General features: G+C 34.9%; 1 protein-coding gene across 4 annotated transcripts in view; it reads right to left on the minus strand.

Moving 5' to 3' along the window:
• The window catches only part of SKAP2 (src kinase associated phosphoprotein 2), a 190708-nt gene that overhangs the window by 142511 nt on the left and 26013 nt on the right, over positions 1-22184 (minus strand). For all 4 annotated transcript variants that reach the window (XM_059171411.1, XM_059171410.1, XM_059171408.1 and 1 more), the window contains exons 2-4: positions 18190-18295; positions 17584-17609; positions 8477-8584 (exon numbers count right to left, since the gene is read on the minus strand). In XM_059171411.1, coding sequence (XP_059027394.1) covers positions 8477-8584; positions 17584-17609; positions 18190-18295 — 240 coding nt within the window. The remainder of the gene's footprint in view (positions 1-8476; positions 8585-17583; positions 17610-18189; positions 18296-22184) is intronic.

Consider the following 22184-nt stretch of genomic DNA (forward strand, 5'->3'; position numbering starts at 1 on the left):
CCTTAGCCAGAGTAACTCATTTAGTGGCCATATTAGGACCTGAGGTGAAAACCAGGGCTTGCTGTGTGCTACCTCTGTCCATCCACATCTCCCAATCCCCTTCAAGCTCTCTAAGCCATGTTGGTCTTTGCACAGTTCCTCAAAGGACACTAATTTCCAGCCCCGTTTCCTATTGTCTCCACTTTCTCAGCTTATCTGAAAAGCATTCTCCTCTCTGTTCTTTTTTTTTTTTTAAGATTTTTTTTTAAATTTTATTTATTTGACAGAGATCACAAGTAGGCAGAGAGGCAGGCAGAGAGAGAGGAAGGGAAGCAGGCTCCCTGCAGAGCAGAGAGCCCGATGTGGGGCTTGATCCCAGGACCCTGAGATCATGACCTGAGCCGAAGCCAGAGGCTTTAACCCACTGAGCCACCCAGGCGCCCCTCTCCCCTCCATTCTTTACCAATTAAAACTTTACCTACCCTTGTTAAGTTCTGATTCAAATTCCAATTTTTTCCATACAACATACACAGAGACCAGTCTGCAATCACTTCTTCCTTTTCTGACCTCCTAGGGTATTTGGTGTCAAAGCCATGCATTTCTGTGTTTGAACAAAGCTGATGAAGTTTCCAAATATGAGATATAATAGTATATTTTACATATATAAATATGTTACACATTTTATATGTATAAATGTATAATATTTGTTATTAACTTACAAATGGTTTATTATTATAAATTATTTATTAGTATTAGTATTAAATATTAAATTATTAAATATATTAAATTATAAATTTATATATAAATATATAAAGTTTTTATATAATAAATTTATATATAATAAAAATTTATATATAAATATATTTATATTATAATAAAACTAAAATTTTTTTTAAGATTTTATTTTTTTGACAGAGATCTAAGTAGGCAGAGAGGCAGGCAGAGAGAGAGGGGGAAGCAGGCTTCCTGCTGAGCAGAGAGCCTGATGCGGGGCTCGATCCCAGGACCCTGGGATCATGACCTGAGCTAAAGGTAGAGGCTTAACCCACTGAACCACCCAGATGCCCCTAAAACTAAAATTTTTTTATGGAAAAGGACAGTTCCTTTCCCCTCTTTATAGCATCTAGGTTCTTCTAGAAAGCTAGCATTCACGCTAATGAATATCTAAGATTTGAATGACACTTTCTGGACTACCTTCGACCTGTAGACTGGGAACATACTTCTTCCCCAAGGAATGATTTCAGCAGGTCAGTTGTGAAAATGCTTTAGGACAAACAAATTCTATATTATTAGGATAACAGACATGCAAAAGCAAAGGCACCACCGACAAGCTACCTAAACTATTTGACTGGATCCTTCACTCAGAAACATGAAGCAATAACCAAGGCTTCCAGACATTTGAGGAAAACTATTAGCAGGAAGGAAAAGGACCAAGGTTTAAAACCTAACTCCCAGACAAAGCACAATCAACTTAGAGAATCAAATACAAATGTTACAGACTTTAACAATGCAAAAATAATTTAATTATGCAAACTGGAATTGAAGAAGGAGAAGAGAGATGGAAGAAAGGTTAGGGTCACAAATTTCCTGAAATTTTATAACAAAGAGTCAATTCGTACTTCTGGAGTTCGGCACAAACCTTTTACAAAATAAGAACATTATTTGAGTCAAAAGCAAACACAATAAAAACTAAAAATAAAATTAAAAACCAGGAGGCAGAAGTGGGAGAGGAGTTTTGAAGACCCATTGTCATGAAGGGAATCAACAGATAACTGCTTAAGATTGAGCAAATGAGTATACTATTATATTATTCTACAGAAGCACAACATCCAGTGTTATGGTAACTACAAAAGACACTGGAACATGTGGCTACTTGGGGAATAGACAGGTTAGGGTGGGGTGAAAAAGAAGACTTTTACTTTTATTGCATATCCTTCTGTTCTTTTTCAACCATATGCATGTCTCTTGTAATGAGAAGGAAAAACTCATCTAATTCTTTAAGTAGCATGGCACAGAGGGACCGAAGAAATTGAAGTTTGCTACTTAAGAGTTGGATGTTCTGGCCAAGAGACCAAAACCTTACTGAGTCTCCATTTCTACAACAAAATGGGGAAAATGTCTCCCACACAGGGTCTTTCTGAGGCCACTAAAGGAATATGCATGAAAGAAACTAGTTCAGAGCCAGACAAATTTCTCAATAAATATTAATGTATTTCTTCCTTGAAGATGCTACCCCGGCCACCAGCACAGTCACCTCTAAGGAAGAAAGAAGTGGAATCCTTTAGAATCCTTTAGAATCCTATGCAGGTTAGCATGCCTTACTCTGAAATAAATTTGATCAGTCCACTGTCTTTTTTTTTTTTCTTAAGATTTTATTTTTAAGTTTTCTTTATACCCATTGTGGGGCTCAAACTTACAACCCCAAGATCAAGAGTCATATGCTCTACCAACTAAGCCAGCCGGTACTCCTGTCAGTCCACTGTCTTGAAGAACCTTTGCTTTTTGATTTCTAAACTCTAAATTCACCCTTTAGCTCAGGCTACAAACAGGAGAAACAACTGAAAACAGGAAGCCATATATTGCAACTTCTCCAAACTCAGAGACAGCAAGGAAGAAAAGCCAGGTGAGTGCCTAAGTCTTGGGAAATACAGTACTCTGCGAGAGCCAAAAACACCTTTACCCTCCACCTGGCGCTGACACATGAAGGTCTGTGAGTGGGGCCCATATTCCCCTGGATTAAAGCATTGCCTTTATAAACATGCAGTTACTGATGAAAATCCGGTTTTTGGACTTTGGCTCCAAATGTTCTTTTCAGCACCTTTTCCCACTCTCTCTCCAGAAAACTTCAGAAACCATGTAAAACTCACTTAAATAAATGTCCCCACCCCCTGCTCCACAACTGACTCCACAACCTCTCAGAATATAGGCATAAAGTTTATGCTTTGGTTAATTCAATATAATGGGAAAACATATGGCTGACTCAGTCAACAGACTAGAGAGGAAAACCAATGAAGCCAGTTTTTTGCCTAAGGTACAGACCGAATTAACTGAACAGTGTAACACATCCTAGTTACTATTTTTGGAATCTGCCTTACTAGAAACTTAGATTGATAATTACCTTATTTTAGGTGATTGTCTTCTCCTTCCAGCTAGATTACATGTCTCTTGAAAACAGGAACTTTGTTTTAGTCATCTTTGAATTCCCCTTCCTCATGGATTGTGTAAACAACTGCTCATTTACTGTATTAAAGATGCATTACTTTGCATAATGGTGAGGTTTTTAAAAGACTTTATTTATTTATTTATTTGACGGGGAGAGAGAGAGAGAGATCACAAATAGGCAGAGCAGCAGGAAGGGGGGTGGGGGGGAAGCAGGCTCCCTGCTGAGCAGAGAGCCCGATGTGGGGCTCAATCCCAGGACCTTGAGATCATGACCTGAGACAAGGGCAGAGGCTTAACCCACTGAGCCACCCAGGCGCCCCAATGCTGAGTATTATTAACTTTCTGAGCTTTCTTATCTAGTCCACTTTGTTATAGTCTTATTGGCCTCCACTGTTCTATTTTTAGGTATTTTCCCATTCAGTGGCATAAAACTTAGGTGATTCTCAATAATTATTTTTTATTTACTCATATGTACCTTTGTATCATGACAATATTTCACATCAGTGTACTTTTGTTTCCAATCACACAGTATATTATCTTGAATGTTCAAAATGTTTCCTCCTTTTTATTATTACCCCAAATTATAACCCTGCACTCCTACCAAAATACTTGAAACTTGCTATATACATTACAGAAGGACTAAAGTAATCATCTTTCGTATATTGCTATAATACACACATGGTAGCAACTGGTATGTTGAAATAACAAAAGGTTAAAAAAAAAAAAAACCCTCAAGTGCAACATTAACGTATGTCATAAACACCAATATGTGTGCAAACAAGTCTCAATTCTCAGAATAAAATTTAAAAATATGAGTTTAAGTATCAAAAATCACATGACACTATGGTAGGAAAAATCCTTACCCTAAATGGTAAGTTATTGAAGGAATATTTTTCCCCTGGTTTTAAACAATGTTTCATATTCTACTAGAATCCAGAGAAAAGTAAAGCATCTTTTATAAGAACAGATTAGTGCTAAACCTAATTTTACACAAAAAGATATCTTCCCCAAAAGTTTGGTGTGGAATGGGTAGAAATTTACACATTAAATGTATGTGTGTGCACATCAATGGATTTATATCTAAGCTTGTTTTTTATATCTAAGCTTGTTTTAGATGCATTGTGAGAGCTCATTACTTACAGGCAACCCAGAGATAATCTTTTTTAAAAGCAATCCTCTGAAATAAGTAATCTGTATGTTTTTTGAACCTCAATTTTCATATGCTAGACTTTCTTAAAGAAAGGTACACGAAATAGAAAAAAATCATTTACTCTTATAAATTATAATCAAGACAGCTTAGTCCTTTTCCTCAATCCTCAGCTTTAAAAAAAATAGTTCCATTTTTAAACCAAGATTTTTTTTCATATAAACCTACGTCCTTGCAATGCCTACAGTCTTCAGGAGCCTATACTTGGGAATTTTTAGTTAAGAAGATACCAGGACAATAAATGACTGTGTTATATCTTCAGCTTCATTTTAGCCTTCCTATATTCACACCCTAGAGGTTCCAGATTCTTATCCACAAAGTGATTATGGTTTAGGACTGAATCAGATTTGTAACAAATGTCCACTGGGATTCTTCGACCTATCATCGACGGGTAGAGCCGATATATGTCTTCTAGCTCATCGAATCTATTCACCTTACCTCAGGGACTTCCCACAATGCTATATGGTTAGAAGCCTTCTTTCACAAATGACGAAAATGAATGAAAAATGGTTTCAGAATAGAAAAATGGAAACGCAAGCCATTATATAGTGTCTAAAGGCTACCCTGCCTCTCCCACCTTAGTGCCCAAGCAAGCATTCTAACATACGTACAATAAGGGATAGTCTTCTTTAAGGTTTGAGTTTCATTTTCTCTAATTTTATCTGATTATTGATACACACCACTTATATTAACATTTCCATATATCCAGCCACACAATACAATAAAACTTCTAACAGAGATCTAGTCTGGAAACCATTGTGATTTGTTTTAAATTTCCCAGAAAAAATAAGGCACAAAGTTAGTAAAATAGAAATTTCCAGTAAGTATGGTTTTTTATAAATATTACCACACCAAAATGAAACCAACAGCAGTCATGCAATTATGCATAAACAAAATACAGATTCTTACTATTTTTCTTAAAAGCTAATTCAGCATGTCTCTCTCTCCTCTTTTACTATTGCCTTAAAGTGTATTTCCACTCAAAAAATAAAAATAAAAAGCACTTCCAAAGAGAGAGAAGAAAAAATTACAAACTACAATATTTTTTACACTACAAGCTATATAAAAATCTGTCACCATCCATGTTACAATTCTAGTCATCAATAAGGTACTTTTTTTCAATGCGCCACTCAAAAATCAATTATATCAACTCTTTTGTATAGAGAAGCAGCACACCTTTCAGGCAACTAGTATTAATGAGTAGACATGACTATAGAGTCTCCATCTGTTTCTCTGACAAAGCTGTGGCCACTCTAGTCTCTCATTGAAATTCCATTAATCTGGTGTACCAAGGTCCAATGCGAAAATCAAAACTCCATCTAACCCTTTATCAGCTCACAATAACCTACAAGTGAACTCTGCCTGTTAGCATGCAGCAAGTTATGATTTTGCTATCAATCAGGCAGTTGGCCAATAAAAAAAAAAAAAAGGCAGGCTGGAAACAGTGTGTCTGGCAGGGTTTGAAGACTTTGTTTTTGTTTTCTGTTTTCATCCCCCTTCAATTTCTATAGGGTGTCTGGACCTTGTGAGATTATGCATTATTCTCCTTGGCTGTGATTTAATTGCTACCAGCAATCAAGTCGAAGCATCACTGAAGTGTGCTTGAATTTCATTAGAAGATATAACTTATGCTACTTTCCTACAGTACCTAATAAACCATAAAGAAACCAAAACACATATGGCTTGAGGGAATAACTGGAAAATTAGGTAGCCATTTGGGAACTGAGTGAACTTTTGAACCAGAGGAACAGAGAAAAAGAAATATTAAAGGAAAAGACAGACTTAGAATGCACACAAAGATGTGCAGGTTTGACCTTTTCAGTACCTTGAAAATTACATTAGCATTATGAAAAATACATATCATGTTTAGAGTTTATAATCCATCAAAGTTCAGATACTTAGTTAGTGCCTACCATAAGGTAAAAGTCAAAAGGACAAAACAACAATCTGATTTGACAAAAGGCCTTTTGGTGACCTGAGCTAATTTAGTTATACTTATTGTTAAATGCATTATCTTTTTATAATTAATATATCATTAGACTGAGGTCCCATAATGAAGGAAAATTTATTTGGCAAGGGAAAGAAAATGCATTTTCAAATCTAAGTTGAAGGGAGAGAGACTGATATGACTAGATGACATTTCGGAGCGGAAATTAAAAATCCAAGTGGTAGTTTTAAAATTAATTTATAATATTCTTAGGAGAAAAAATAAAACTATCATATACAGTATTTTTATATACCAAAAATGAGTGATACTAAAAGTTAAATTTTCAATCTGTGTAAGAACTGCTTACACCAACACTAATGAAAATGCACCTATATTTAACAAAAAAACTTAATGCTATACATAAATACAAGTTTTTAAACAATATTCAAATACTGATTATGTAATCTTTTAACAATAAATCTTTTTCTTGCTATTAATGTATTTCCTATATATTTGGTAATGAAAACAAACATGATAAGTTATTTACTCATAATAAATATGATAATTACATAAATGCATTATAATTTAATAACAACTCACTTTTTCTACCAAAACACTGGCCCTCATAGATATTTAATTGTTGGAGTTCTTAGGTTACAATTTCTTAAAGAATGTAAATAATGCTCCCTTGTACTTCAAATTATTTATGCTATTTTTTAAAACTCTGAGCATATATACTCCATGAACATTATGTGTGTGTGTATATTCTCTTACATATAAATATTCTCTGTATATGTATACATATACCCACCTACTCATTTCTATCTACCAACACTTAACAATGAAGCAAAACAAATTGTAATGTGTCTGAAAAACAATTCAACTCAAATAATAATTCACTCTTTTGCCTGAAAATATTATTTCATCAATTATAAAATATTTTCTAGTAGAAATGCTTTTGAAGACCAGGTTAGAAAGGGTAACGCTCTGTTTCAGACAAGAACTGTGATCAAAGAGAAATGTGCATCTTTTTAAAAAAAATAGAGAATATGAGAGAAAGAAATCTCTTCCTTTAAAAATAGAAATTAAATGTTTGCCAAAATGTAAAATTCAACATAAAATGGATATGATTATTATTGCTACACATTGTACAAAGTTCTGAATATAAAAAAAAGATTGTGTTGTTCTGAATCAGTGGTTAGAATGTTTATCACTTATGCATGTACTTGACTTATCCCTGTTCTGCAATAGACATAATTTTATACCTCATAAAAGCAATTTATGTTTCCAAAGGGAATAATCTGGATAACATAAAATGTGGAGTGCTCTGTTGCAGGAAGCATATTTTCATTCAGCAATTGTATTTAGAGATGGAACTGCACAGTTTGATCATCACATAGTGGCAGAAGGCATTATTCACTTCTGTGTCTCCGTGAAACTTTGAGTGCCACGAATTAATATGCATGGCTAATTTATCGATACACATTCTTAATTTATAACCATATATCAGCTTTATAAGGTCTCTAGGATGCAGATACACTCAATTGGCTAGAATAGAGAAAGCACGTGCTACACTAAAAGCAAGTTTCATAAGTTGGGCTTTCGTAAGTTTTTAAAAATTATGAAGAGATAAACAATTGACTTTATTACTCATTCAATTAATACAGAGCATTATAAAAAAATATTACTGCATAATGTGGGCTATCTTTAGGTGACAATCAGGAAAATGAGAATGTGTATTAAAAGAAGCATTTGATGAAAACCTGTCTTAATGTGAGAAGGCAATGTAAGAATAATTAATTTAATATTTTATGAACTCATTTTATATGTTTTCAAAAAATGAGAACAAAAATCTTTTTCATTATTTATAAAATAAATAATACAAGAAGCCATTCAACAGCACAATAAAATTAAGCAAGAATCTGATAATATTAACCAACAAACTCACTAATAATATTCACACTGTGATGTAAACACTCTCTTAAAAATTCTAGTCAAGAAAATTTCCTAGGAAAAGAAGGAACTACATACTTAAGAAAACCACTAGAGAGAGCTCTTCTGTTCCTTAAAAGGTTCTGGTAAAGGTAAGTTAACTGAAGCCTCCACATTTCCTGCTTTCTGACAAGACTACCACCTCTACGCACTGCATTGTCTTGTGTTGGAACATCTAGAGGTATATTCGATGGCAAAACAACACATACCTTCAGAGTGAGCTTCATCATCTTTATCATATCTTTCTGAGGCTAGGGATACAGTGTCTGGAGGTCCAGCAAAAGGGTCATCATATTCTTCCCCATCTTCTGTGTCACCTATAGAAGAATCGGAGAAAAGCCTTTTATATAGGTCAGCCATCTTTAAAATATGTTACTTTGTCAAGAGAGGTAAATTTCACTCTTAAACCTAGTCACTGTCATGGAAAAACAGAGTAAAAACAGGTCCTGTTTTAATTTATTATCTATTGTAACTTAAATAGTTTCTGGAAGTCAGTGGACAACTGTTTATTTCTGATACAAAAGTACACAAGTTCCAAAATTATGATGGTCTCTACAAAAAGGAATACAAAAAAAGTAGAAGCAGGGTAAAACAAGAGTGTGTACCCAAAAAAGAAAAAGAACCAAAATAATAACACACACACACAAAAAAAAGGAAAGCACAACAGAGAAAGTAATTCAAGTTGATTCCATTTACCTACTCAGTAATTTGAAAAATTATGATGAGAAATTGATAATTCAAAGCCACATACACATTTTAGGTTTTCATGAAACATCACAGGGTTACATTAGAGTAGATTAAAAATACTCAGTTACATTTTCAAGAGCAGGAATCCTTCATGGGAAAAACTACTTTAAAACTCATATAACCCTTTTAAGTTCAAACAAAGTGATTTACAACCTGACACCTTCAATTTTCATTCAGTAATATGTTGTCATTTTTTTTTTAATGTTCTAGCCAGTTTTTACATGATTTCCAAATCCTAGGTTGGTTGGTTGCTTGGTTTGAAGTTATTTAATCCCCACAATAAAATCTTATTGTGGCATGGGTTTTTTTCCACATACTCATTTAGAATAATTTTTTTTTAAAAGAGTGTGTCAGATATTTGCTAGCTTGGTCACATATAAGCACTCATTTTTTCAACCATATTCAACCACATCCAAAGAAAATTCAATAAAATTCAAAATAATGTATCCTTAATACTGTATCAATTATCTGTTAATTCAAGAGAAAACCAGCTACCTCAGGAAGTACTCAAAAAGCAGGATGAAAACCTCCATGGGAATCTGAGAGAACCTACACTATTACTTTAAGACCATGGTTGTTGAGCAGACCCAGATTAAAGCTACCATTCTCTCCAAAACAAAATCTGTACACTCTGACATCACACCCTATTTTTTACCATTATTTTTGGTAGAGGAAAAGCCCCTTTCAAAACACTGTCAAAATAATAAAGAAAAATCAATACTCAGCTCTATTTCTTTATAATTTTGGCATTTCGTCAGCATCCATCATCCTTATCCTGAAAAAGATAGGGCTATCTCCCATCAAGGCAGTAAGAGCACAGAGGACTATCTTACTGTCCTTGGTGAGTCTAACGCCAGGTATATCATATGTGGATATTTCCTCCCCAAATAAAACTCCAAGGAATACATGTAAACACTATTCATTCTTTACATCTTAATTTCTTTTTCTTTTAAAATGTTCAAAGTAGGAAGCCTGGGTGGCTCAGTTGGTTAAGCATCTGTCTTTGGCTCAGGTCATGACCTCAGGGTCCTGGGATCAAGACCCACATCGCATTGGCTCCTTGCTCAGTGGGGAGAATGCTTCCCCCTTTGCCCCTCCCCCAATTCATGCTCTCCTTGGCACATGCTCTCGCTCTCTCTCTCGCTCTCTCTCTCTCAAATAAATAAAATCTTTTAAAACAGAAGAAGAAGAAGAAAACTAAAATGTTCAAAATATTTAAATACTTTTGGGAACATTCAGTGATCCCTTACAGTGTTTCTCTTATGGAAAGCAGCATGCTCTGATTTCAAATATGAGGTAAGAGAGAACCTCATTAAGTGCTAGGAAAACTATGTTCAGACATGGAATGGCAGTTCGTGGGACATCCCGTAGTAAAGATCACAAAATCCTCAACTGCTCTTAGTTGCTGAAGATTCCTTATATTCTCAATAAAGTAAGAATTGCTATGGCATGGATTTGCTAAGGATATTTCATATCATGAACTATAAAATAAATATTGCTATGAAAAAAAAAAGTATCAGGATACCTCAAATATATTGCCCTGACTTGGCACATAGCATATTATACTATCATGAATATAAAAATATAAGAGTAAAAATATAAGAGTAAAACCAACAAACACATGGAAATGATTTTGAAAAAGATTCAGATGCTCGGGTTTAAATCTGTTAAACTCCCTACGGAAATACAGAGAAAAAAATTAAAAGTTAAGAAGTTTTGAAAATCAGGATTTTTCATCTTTTGATAATATCCATTATATATTTTTATGTGTGCATCCATGTATAGACACATACACACATGCACACACCAATTTATGTTTATATATGTATGCAAACAGCAAAAAGATCATTATTTTAAAACAGAAGAAGAAGAAAACTAAATAAACTAAATAAATAACTAAATAATGCTAAACATAATATTTATGAGCTAAGAATATTTTTATACAAATTGGTTACTAACATGTTAGAGTCTTCTGGATTTTGTGTTTTAAAAAAAAAATACATTTGAATCATTTAAGTGAAATCGTCTTCAGCTTACCATTCTAAGTACTGCAGCTCATTTCAAATGTTTTTTGTAATTAATGTGGTAATTTATATTTATCTAAAACAAAATAAATTAAATACTGCTACTGGCTTCTTCCCCTGCCCCTCTTGTTCCGCCTTTTTTAAGCTCCCTTGAATTAACCCAGAAGGTAAAAGAAAAAAATTTTTTTAATCTCTGCGGTATCTATATAGGGTTATTCCCTTTTCAACCCATATTAAGTTGAAATGACACATCATTTTTCAGAAAATGTTCTTCTTCATTTTACTGCTATTTCCAGGGATGATCCATCCCTTTTCCTCCTTCCCAATTTTCTTTTTAAAGATTTTATTTATTTATTTGACAGACAGAGATCACAAGTAGGCAGAGAGGCAGGCAGAGAGAGATAGGAGGAAGCAGGCTACCCGCTGAGCAGAGAGCCCGATGCGGGGCTCTATCCCAGGACCCTGAGATCATGACCTGAGCCGAAGGCAGCGGCTTAACCCACTGAGCCACCCAGGCGCCCCCCCAATTTTTTTTTTCCTACCCAATAAAGAGCTGTATTATAAGGACCTTTAATTGAACACAGGGGTCGCTGTTGAGTAGTAGAAAGCTTTTTTTTTTTTTTCCCTCCTCCCCAGGGGCTGAGTATTTGTAGCTATACCTGCAAAGACTTCTATAAATTAAAAGGTAAATGTTCAACTTGTGTTTATGTAATAGAAAACTGAACTCCAAAGCAACAATGGGCATCAGGTAAACGTATCCAATACAATTCACAGACATAATTGAAAGCATTACAGCCTAATCAGACATCTAAAAGAAAAGCATGCTCAAATGAAATGTCTACAGAATCATTAGTTGGCAGCCATTCTATTACAATCACACATAATGTCAGTGGTGCCTTGAGCCTGTGCCAATGACAACAGCATAAATTTTGCATCTCATTTCTGTGGTCATAAAATTAATGATCAGTTTAAAAATACTTCTTTGTAAAAGTTATTGCGCAAAGAAAAGACATGAATGTGTCCCTGTTATGTACTCACAAGGATAATTATGGGGTTGTTGCTCATTAATACTGTTTCTTGTTTCCCTAGAAAACCATTTGATTTATCCCACAACTTTTAAAAGTTTAATTAACGATACAAAGTTAACAGTCTAAAAGACAATGATCCAAGACTTCCCTTCCTGTAATTTCAGTGGCAACAAAAATATCATGGCAAAAATCAAAGCTGAATCTTACCCACAGCAGCATATTTCTCTGATAAACATTTTTTAAGTTTATAATAGTTGAGTTCAAATCACTATTATCCCTTCCTTATTATATGGTTCATCATCAATTAACATTTTCCTAAATGCCTGGAGATGAAGCCCCCCAACAGCCAACAGTCATGATCTCTACCACTGTGGAAGGTGACGGGACCAATTTACTGCTTGTTTTGTCAAACACATCTGAAACACAATCGGGTAAACATTAAACTAAATAATACACCTTAAACTGAGGTGATAGTCATTCCCCCTTTAGAGCATGAAAGGCAAACTTGAGGATAAAAAGGACTTGAGTGAAAACAAATTAATTTCTAATTCTCTACTCCATTCACTTGTCCAAATTAATTTCTCAAGTAATAACATACAACTAAATTGACAGAATTAAGCATTTAATGTGACACTTCTTACGGGAATCTGTAGTTTAATTCTTCAGACTTTGACGGATTTGGGTCACCACAAAGAAGGAGATTCTGTTCATAACTCATCTGCAATCGGAAGGCTTAACAGCAAGCATACGTGAGGCGGAGCTTTAAAATAAGGATATCATTTCTCAAGCACTACCTCTGAAATATATTTCTACTACTATAGGCCCCCTAATTTCAGACATTAACACATTTGTACAAGGCCAGAGATGGGGGGGGGCACAGAGGAAGTTATTTGCTCAGATTTCATTGGTGGGATCCCTTTCAACCAAACATATAATTTATTTAAAAGGATAAAGGAAACGAAATTAAACATCATCCAAACTTTTGGCTTCTCTGTGCTCTTAAGGATTCCATCAGAACAAACTAAAATGAATCCCTTCTTACCTAACAGTCCAGCTATTTTTAAAAAAGCACTTTAGTCCATTAATAAACTTAGTAACACAAATGAGGTCAAAGGAAATTACTAAGTAAATCTATGTATATTTAACAATATCAATGAAGTCTCAAGGACAAAATCGATTACATATTTTTTTAATTAGATGGAAAATATTTTAAAGAAGAAAATTGGAGCTTTTTAGGCACAGCATCTAAAGAGAACTGAAAAACAATAGAGTCACATTTTTAAGCTATAGCCACTAATATTTTACAAATCTGAAAATATCCTCTTGAAATATTTTTCTCGTGTTAATATGTCCTTCTTTCAACAATTTATACATTCCTCAAAAATTATTTGAAAACTGAATTGTAAATCAAGATTTACTTAAATCCTCTTGATAAATGAAGATGAATCTGAGAATATACATAAATATACTATTTATTGAATGTCAGTAGAGATATATGTCATGCATGGGTATCTTCACATTATTTTAATCATTCTATAAAGAAACTAATCAAACCTAAATTACACTGGAGTAAAAAAAAAATAAGACTAATATAAGGGCAAGATACAAGTAAAACTTCTTTATCATATATCTAATGGATATTAGAAAATTCTGTCTTATACTCAGTAACAGTCTTTACTCAATTAGTAATATATATCATTAGAAAAATAATTACTTCAGGTTACGTTTAAGTGACTTATGACCATGTCATACGACAGTAACAAATTCTAAAATAACCATAATTATTCTAAAATAATTTTAAAAGTAGCTTAATTTTAGTGCATGAAGCCTAAATTCAGGAGTACACTCAATACTATTAGGGTATATTGCAACCAAGAATAGGAAACTAGGGATATTTACCTCATCATGCACAATATTTGAAGGATATAAGGAGCTCTCTCTGAGGCATCTCTCACTCGGTTAAGTGTCTGACTCTTGATTTTTGGCTCAGGTCATGATCTAAAGGTCATGAGATCAAGCCCAGAGTTGTAGTCCATGCTCAGCCTGGAATCAGCTTGAGATTCTCTTTCTCCGCCTGCCTCTGCCCCATACCCACCCCCTTTTAAATAAATAAATACAATCTTCAGAAAAGATTCTCTCTCCCTCTCCTTCTACCTCTCCCCTCGCTCATACACACACTCTGTCTTCCACAAATACATAAATAAATAAAATCTTCAAAGAAAAAAAAAGCCTTCTATACTAGATAGAATGGGCAAAATTTCAAATAAGTAACAGGGACCAGACCAAGCAAGATAGGTTCTAGTTGCTTAGATTCAAATCTTTCCTATATACAAGTAAAATTAAGGAATTAAGAAAATCCACTGATAATTTATTCTAAAGTCACAGTTTATCAGATCTAGACTTGAGTAGAGAAGGAGATATAATCAAGAATCCTTAATAAATTAAAGAAATGAAAGGGAAATTTTCAGATAGCAACTGAAAATTATTATAAACAGCAAACAGAAAATTAACTTAATGAACAAGCTTCAGTATCTAGGAGTTACTGTAATAAAATAAGTTTCTACAAGTTCAAACTGTTCTCACCAAAAAAAAAAAAAAAAAAAAAAAGGAAATACTTTTTAAAAATCCTCTAAGATCTATGCAGCTTGGTGTTTCAACAACTGTATCAGTTCAACTCATTTTAAGAACTGAAAAACAACAAACTATAAATTCTTTATTGTTAAATCTCAGGATGATGGGGTAGTACCTATGGTGTAAGGGGAGGGAGGAGATACGGAGTAAGGAAGGATGATAAACATCCATGTACATTAGACAAAGAATTAATCCACTAATTAGAAATTAATAACTTAATTAATTCATTTTACTTAACAACACTTTACTTGGTCCTCTTTTCTTCCATTAATGATACTAAAATCATATTTAACTGACATTTTTAAAAGATAAAATAGGTGAAATAGGAATATAAAAGTAAAAAGGAGGAAAACATCCTCTGTTTACTTCACTGTGACCCCATATTGACCTGAGGGGGACAGAGAGAGGGAGGGAGAAAAAGAGAAAGAGCGGGAAAACAGCCAAAAGGAATTCTGCCCAGGTCTGCTTGGATGAAGACAACCCAAAACCCCAAAGAGAAAATGTAAGAAGAAAAACAAAAGCAGCACTATCAAAACATACTTAGGTGAATTTACTCAATGTAGAGATCTGATCATTACTAATTTCCTATTTTTTAAAAAAAGTATCTTGAATAATTACTTTGTAACTATGAAGTCTGTACTAACTTTGCTACTCCTAACTACAGGAATTTATTTTTTTTTTTTTTTTAGAATAAAGCTGAATATATTTTGAGGGTAAAATGACATAAAATTATTCAGCTTCTCATATTTCTCCAAGGTATATACCTAATTTAACCATAGGCTTACTTTTAAGCAGTCACTCTTGGTGATTAGTTAACTCAACACAGGAGTAGTGGACTCAAATGGCTTATTCTGAGAAAGATGGTTATGGGGAATCTCTGAATTCTGTGATGTTTGAATTCCTATTCTAGGCTCATTTTTCACTTTCTATCAAATACTAGCAATTTCCATTCTCTTTAGAGGCAAAGATGTATCTCAGCAAAATAATTTTAATATCTACACATCTGAACAAGTCATAAACCAGAATACCAAAAGCAAAGTTCCTACCCAATTATTGAATCATATAGTTATACAATGACTTCATTATTATGCTTTCTTAGCTTAAAATTTTTAAATGTACTAGCAATTAAGCCCAATGAGAGTTTGATAAATTATCACTGGAACAGAGTATGTCTTTTAAGACAGAACCTGAAATCTAGTATTCCTCTATGAACAGTGCTGTATAAATGTTATAATAAGAACACATAAACTGGGGCGCCTGGGTGGCTCAGTGGGTTAAAGCCTCTGCCTTCGGCTCAGGTCATGGTCTCAGGGTCCTGGGATGGAGCCCCGCCTCAGGCTCTCTGCTCAGCAGGGAGCCTGCTTCCTCCTCTCTCTCGGCCTGCTTCTCTGTCTACTTGTGATCTCTGTCTGTCAAATAAATAAATAAAATCTTAAAAAAAAAAAAAAAGAACACATAAACTCATTATTTCTATATTCAATTAAGCAAAATGCAGATGATTAAACCCACAGTTCAGGACTGGATGTCAAGTACAAAAAAGTGGGTATATGTGGGGAAGAAGAGTTTCCTGCTCTTCTCTTTGATAGTGTTAAAATTTTCCATATGAAAAAAAAAAAATCTCATTCCCTCCAATCACATCGATCGTGATGATTTAATGCGAAAAGAAACTATGGGGGCGCCTGGGTGGCTCAGTGGGTTAAAGCCTCTGCCTTCGGTTCAGGTCATGATCCCAAGGTCCTGGGATTGAGCCCCACATCGGTCTCTCTGCTCAGCGGGAAGCCTGCTTCCTCCTCTCTCTCTCTCTCTGCCTGCCTCTCTGCCTAATCATGATCTCTGTCTATCAAATAAATAAATAAAATCTTAAAAAAAAGAAAAGAAAAGAAAAGAAACTATGGCTTCCTTATAACTGTTTGGATTTAGGTCTGCCTGGTGAAGTACTTCATTTATGGAAACTATCATTACTTTCTCCCTTATCAGTTGGTAGAAATAGGAATTACTCAGTGGTGTCTGTTAACCCCAGTTAGAAGATGCCATACTGTTTTTCCTAAACCCAGATCCTAACTCCTCATTGGTTAGCTGACCTCATGTTGTGACCCTCATCCCAGCATCCATAGGCTCCAGGTCATGATCTATGAATTAGCATCCTGGAAGTGAGGGCCGTACCCAGTTTCCCTTATAGAACTGAAGACGTGAAGGAGTAGGAACTTCCTTTGCCCTTCCTGATTTGGTTTTCAATACGTTAAGCAACCATCCCCTAAATCTAAAGGAAGTCAATCAGGTTACCAGCACTCTTCACATACTGTGAAAAAATTAAGTTCAACCCCTTCTCTGAAAATTTCTATAGCATACATTTATTCATACTAAAAGACTCACAATAATAAAAACAAGTATTTGAAAAAGATTTTACTAATCCTTTCAAGCAAAAACTGATACTGTTTTAAGACAATCACTCTTTAAAAACATTACCTATGAGCAGTGAGCCACAGGCCCTCCTGATCCCATCACAGCTATAAAATCATCTCTGCTGGGTTAAATGGTGTTAGCTTAGTGTCTCACCTCTTCTCTCCCAGATTATTCCATGTATACCTGCAAGTTCATACTTCTCTTAACAAAATCTGCCACAATGTGAAAAAACATTAAAGCACCTAAGAATATTAAATACATAAGATTTCTGCATCAGGAGACTGTGCAGACTAGATTCTGGATATGCTTTTTAATTTTTTTCTCAGCAGGGGGAGCTAGCACTCTCATGTTGAAAGTCTAAGTATACAATATGGAAATTTAAATTTTGATCCCAACTATCAAATTTCAGTATGTTTTAGATTACCCTACTGAACATCTCCACAAGGATAAAATATTTCAAGGTGGACAAACTTAAGGACTTACCTTTGTCTTGAAAGTCCTGAAGATAGCTGGGGAAAAAAAGCAAGAATATTATATTTTAAAATGAGGGTTGACAAATCGAAACAAGGTTTATACATTGGCAATAATTCACACCTATTTTAAAATATGTAACATAAAGACACGTTTAGAGAAAAAAGCACTTCCTATCCTGAAATGACAATTCCAAAAGCCTTATGGATTTATAACAAAAGTATAAAAACCCAAGATACAGTCATAGCATTAAAATCTTTAGTATCCATGATATACATTATATTTATTCATTTCCATATCTAGAGGTATTTATATTAAAATTCTCAACCTACCTTTGTCCTATTATTTAAACCAAATATGTCTTCAATAATTAAACAGTTGGATTTTACTAGAATGCTTAGAAAAATATATAATCAAGAACCTTAAAAAAAGATAATATGATAAGCATGTCAGTTTTTAAAAACTATCATAGAGGACATATATTTTGTCCTTTAAAATATTTAACACCAATTCAGTTAGGACATAAAGAAAGGTAATTCCAAGATAATTCTTTATTAAAATGTTAACTACGAAGCTGCTTCTAAGTAAGAAATAAAAAACAGCAAGTAAGTGACTTACATAGACTTTACATCTTTTATCTTCTTAATAAGGGATTCTCTCTTTTCCTTTGCTTTCTTGGATAAATTTTCCCCTCTCAGTGTGTCTGCCACAAATGTTTCAACATCTAAACCATGAAATATAAGAAACAGGATACAAATTATAGGAAAGAATCATTTTTTGTGAAGACAAATAAGACAATGATTGTTTCTACCCATAAGTGTTAATATCTGTACAATTTGTTACAGTTATTTATCAATCCAAAGCATAACAGTTGAAATATGTTTCAAATACTAAGTTGGACAAATCTGCTCACCACTTAGCTAATAAAATTTGTATGCTCTACTTATGCTTAGCACAGCAAATGCTATTTGGATGTTTGGCATCATTAAACCAGAGAGAAGCTCACAAGTTTTAATAAACTATGGTGCCCCATAAAACAAATTCTCTCATATAAAAGCAAGCACAGAGCTTTTATGCATGTGTTACTATCATTTTGTAGTATTTTGTAAGCTCCTGTATAAACGGGTCATTCACAATATTATATCAATATAAGCTAATGTCTCTGGCAAGGGCCTGTTTTTTCCAGTGTAATCCATTTTCAAGTATGTGCAATATTTAATGTTTTAAAGGAAAAAATAAATCCCTTCTTCTAGCCAAGATTCCAAATCAAACCCTCTTCCTTCCTACCTGCCCCATCCATTCTACCAACCACCTTAAAAAAAAAAAAAAAAAAAACAGATCGTCTGCTATGTGGTTTTGTGTGTTCCTGCTTTCTGCCTGGGTATTACCACCTGGAAATATTTCTTTAAATAAACGAAGAAGTGGCAAAAGTAGATTCATCCACTATTTAAAAATATAGTAACCTAGAAATAAGATTTCCATGGTTTCATATAACATTTCCACTTAAAATTTAATAAACTTGTAAATTATTCTGCTTTCTAGTTCTTTCTAGTACAAAATTCCAACTAGTCTTTACTGGTTTGACTTTATAATAGCCCCATTCATATTGTTCATGAACCATAGTGCAACTTTAAGTTAATTTTATATTCAGATGTTCAAATCTTACTTTGAGATATCTCATATAAAGGATACCATAAAAAAATTTTAAAGTAGGATGAGTACAAACCATCCATATTTCATATTGAAGAGATGTATGTATGTTTTATTTTCTTTTTATTCTCTGTCCCCTCTTTTTATTTCTCTGTCCCCTAACTCACACTGATAAAAAGACAGTATCAAAGCATATAATAGTATATGTAATTAATTCAAAGCATTAAAATAGTCTTTCAACTGTACTTATAATTAACAATTTAGAACCCAGTATTTGAGATAGAATGTTGTAATCGATTTTAAATTCTTCATTACAATAGTATCTTGATCCAATAAGCAAAGGTGATTAAACTGTTATCCCAAACATTCATAATAAATGTATAATGATCATTTTTCACTAAATCAATATGACAAGTGAAAGAATTAAAATTTAGTCTTGGAATAATTTTTTTAAAGTAGCTTTCTTGTTCAAAGTCCATTACTGACTAATATTACACGTAAGTATCAAAACGAAATGAAAGCAAAATGCCACAGCTTCTCTTTACTTAAGCTGTCCATATTTTGAAGAGGAGAATATATAGACATAATCCATAACCAGGGCAACTTAGAGCCAGACTTCTACTGTGAGTTCGAAATAATGAAACTTACTTAAACACACACACACACACACACACACACACACACACACAAAAGCACTCTCCTTTAAACTCTTTAAATTTTGTATCTAGGGAAACAAGCAACCTTTGGACATTCAGACATTAGCTGAAATGGAGATCACTGGCTTCTCTGAGACGGTGACAGTACACCTACTCAAAAAGTAGAATAAGGGAAGAAGTAGCACATCTACTGCTGATTCTTTCATCCAACCGGACTCAATACTTGGGAGAGTCTCTGGCACAAAGACTGGAGAATAGTCTGCTTAATGTTAGTTTCACTCAGTGTCTGTCTTTAATTCCCTCATCCACAAGTATTTAATTGCCTATTTTACATTTTCATTACACAATCCAAATTTAAACAAACAGGATCTATTTTCTATCTCCGGAAGCAATAGCAGAAGGAATTACAGCCCAAGAGTTATTTCTTTAAAAGGTCGTTTCAGTTCTATAAAAACTCAGAAAACAGAAAAAGCTCCAATGCTCTATACAGGGTTTCCTAACACTGCCAAAAAATATTTTTAAAATTCTGACCCATGCTATTTTATGAGGAAATGCTTGTTGAAAGAGTGTGAGACTGCTAGGAGAACCGTGTTGTTTGTTTGTTGAGAGGGAGAAGATTCCAAGATCTGGCAAGGGAAAACATCTATAGTTTTAGAGTAATCTTGATGTATTCTTAAGCTAATCCCAGAAAAGGGGTTTAAGGCAACTAAAAAGATTTAATAAACACTGAATTTTTTAATTAATTATTTCCCAAGGAGAGACGAGTGTAAGAACCGTTTTTGCTGTTTTCTTGTGTTTTTTTTTTTTCTTTTTTAACAGATAAGTTAGGAATTTGAAAGTGGAATTGATTCCTGAAATCTTAAGTTTGTTGGTGCCCACAGATTCCGTCGATTTTGAAGTTTTTGATATCTGGGCTATTTCTTAAAATCCACACTGTGCCCATTTATTTTCGAATTGAAAAGAAACAGCCTGTCCCAGGCACCGACACCCTCTGGATGCACGGGGGACTCTTCCGCTGCGTCCCTGCGCAAAGCAGGGACCCTGCTCGCCCAGCGCAAAGACTGGGCAAGCGCTCAGCTGGTTACTCCGGGCTTTCCTGGGAGACACTTCCGCTCCGCGTTCCTCGAACACTCGACACTTGGGAGTGTTAAACCCCCGGGGTTCCCGTCCTAGAAGCTGTGAGCAGGGAGCACGGGTTTGGGGCAGCGCCCTCGCCAGACAAATGGAACTGAATCTGCGGCTTTGTAGCTCAGAGCCAGGGTAATATTTCAAAAGCGGGCAATAAAAGTCCTGGACGAATCTAGCGCTCCTCTGGCTGGTTGGAGAAGAGATTTGAAGCTTTTTATTGTGCTGTGAATAGCCCTGCAAAACGGTAAACTAGCAAGCGCGTTAGCCTTCTTCTACCTTCCTTTAGGGGTCGTGTCCCTCGGTTGATATGTAGATTTCACTGACTGCAGACTGCCTGTAATTCGGGGAACAGTGGTAATTCGATTGTAAGAAAAGGTCAGCCTGCCTCCTCCCCAGCCTCTCTGTCTGGCGAGTCAGAATTCCTCTTCTTCAGAGGGAGGGGTATCAAGTCACGCACGCACTCATCCAAGCTTGGGGACCCGCCTGGCCCGCACCGAGAAAGCAGTTCTGGGGAGCCCCAATGCTGCACCACCCCACCCGCAGCCACGCAGACTTCGGGTCAGTGCTGCTGGCATTTAACCCCTGAATCAGGCTCGGCTCCATCAGCCTCTGCCCCTGCGTCATCACCAAGGAAAAAGTTATCCCAGAGACTGTAAATGTGGTGGTGATTTTTCTTCCTTTTACACCTTAACACTGCCAAGAATAAACCTTATCTCCCGGTACAACTGTAAAGATCTGGGGGAGAGGGCCCTCAGAAGATCAGACTTACAACTGCTCTGTCGATAACTGTTAAGGTCTCAAAACAAAATTAAAAGATGACATCATGTCTTGGCCCAGCAATCTCAAGCAGTTTAAGTTGGAAACCTCTCAAAAGCCAGCACAACCCCTAAGAGGCAAACACAGCACACACCAAACCATGGAATGGCATTCTAATTTCCTCTTTTTTTCTTTTTCTGTAGGTATGGACCCCCAGGAAAAACTGCCTACCTCCCACGTCTTTCCCTATAAGTCCAAGTGGCTAGAACAGGTATCTAATAGAGAGAGAGAGATGCTGACTGCTTTCTACCACCTTCCATTTGGATCACATAGTGAAAAACTTGAACCGACAAAAGCTTAGAGCAATTTTTAAATTCTGGCAAACAAAAAAATAAACTGCCACCCTTTCAAAGCTCAGTACCT

Source organism: Mustela lutreola, chromosome 4 (genome assembly GCF_030435805.1).
Source record: "Mustela lutreola isolate mMusLut2 chromosome 4, mMusLut2.pri, whole genome shotgun sequence".
NCBI classification, from domain to species: Eukaryota; Metazoa; Chordata; class Mammalia; order Carnivora; family Mustelidae; genus Mustela; species Mustela lutreola.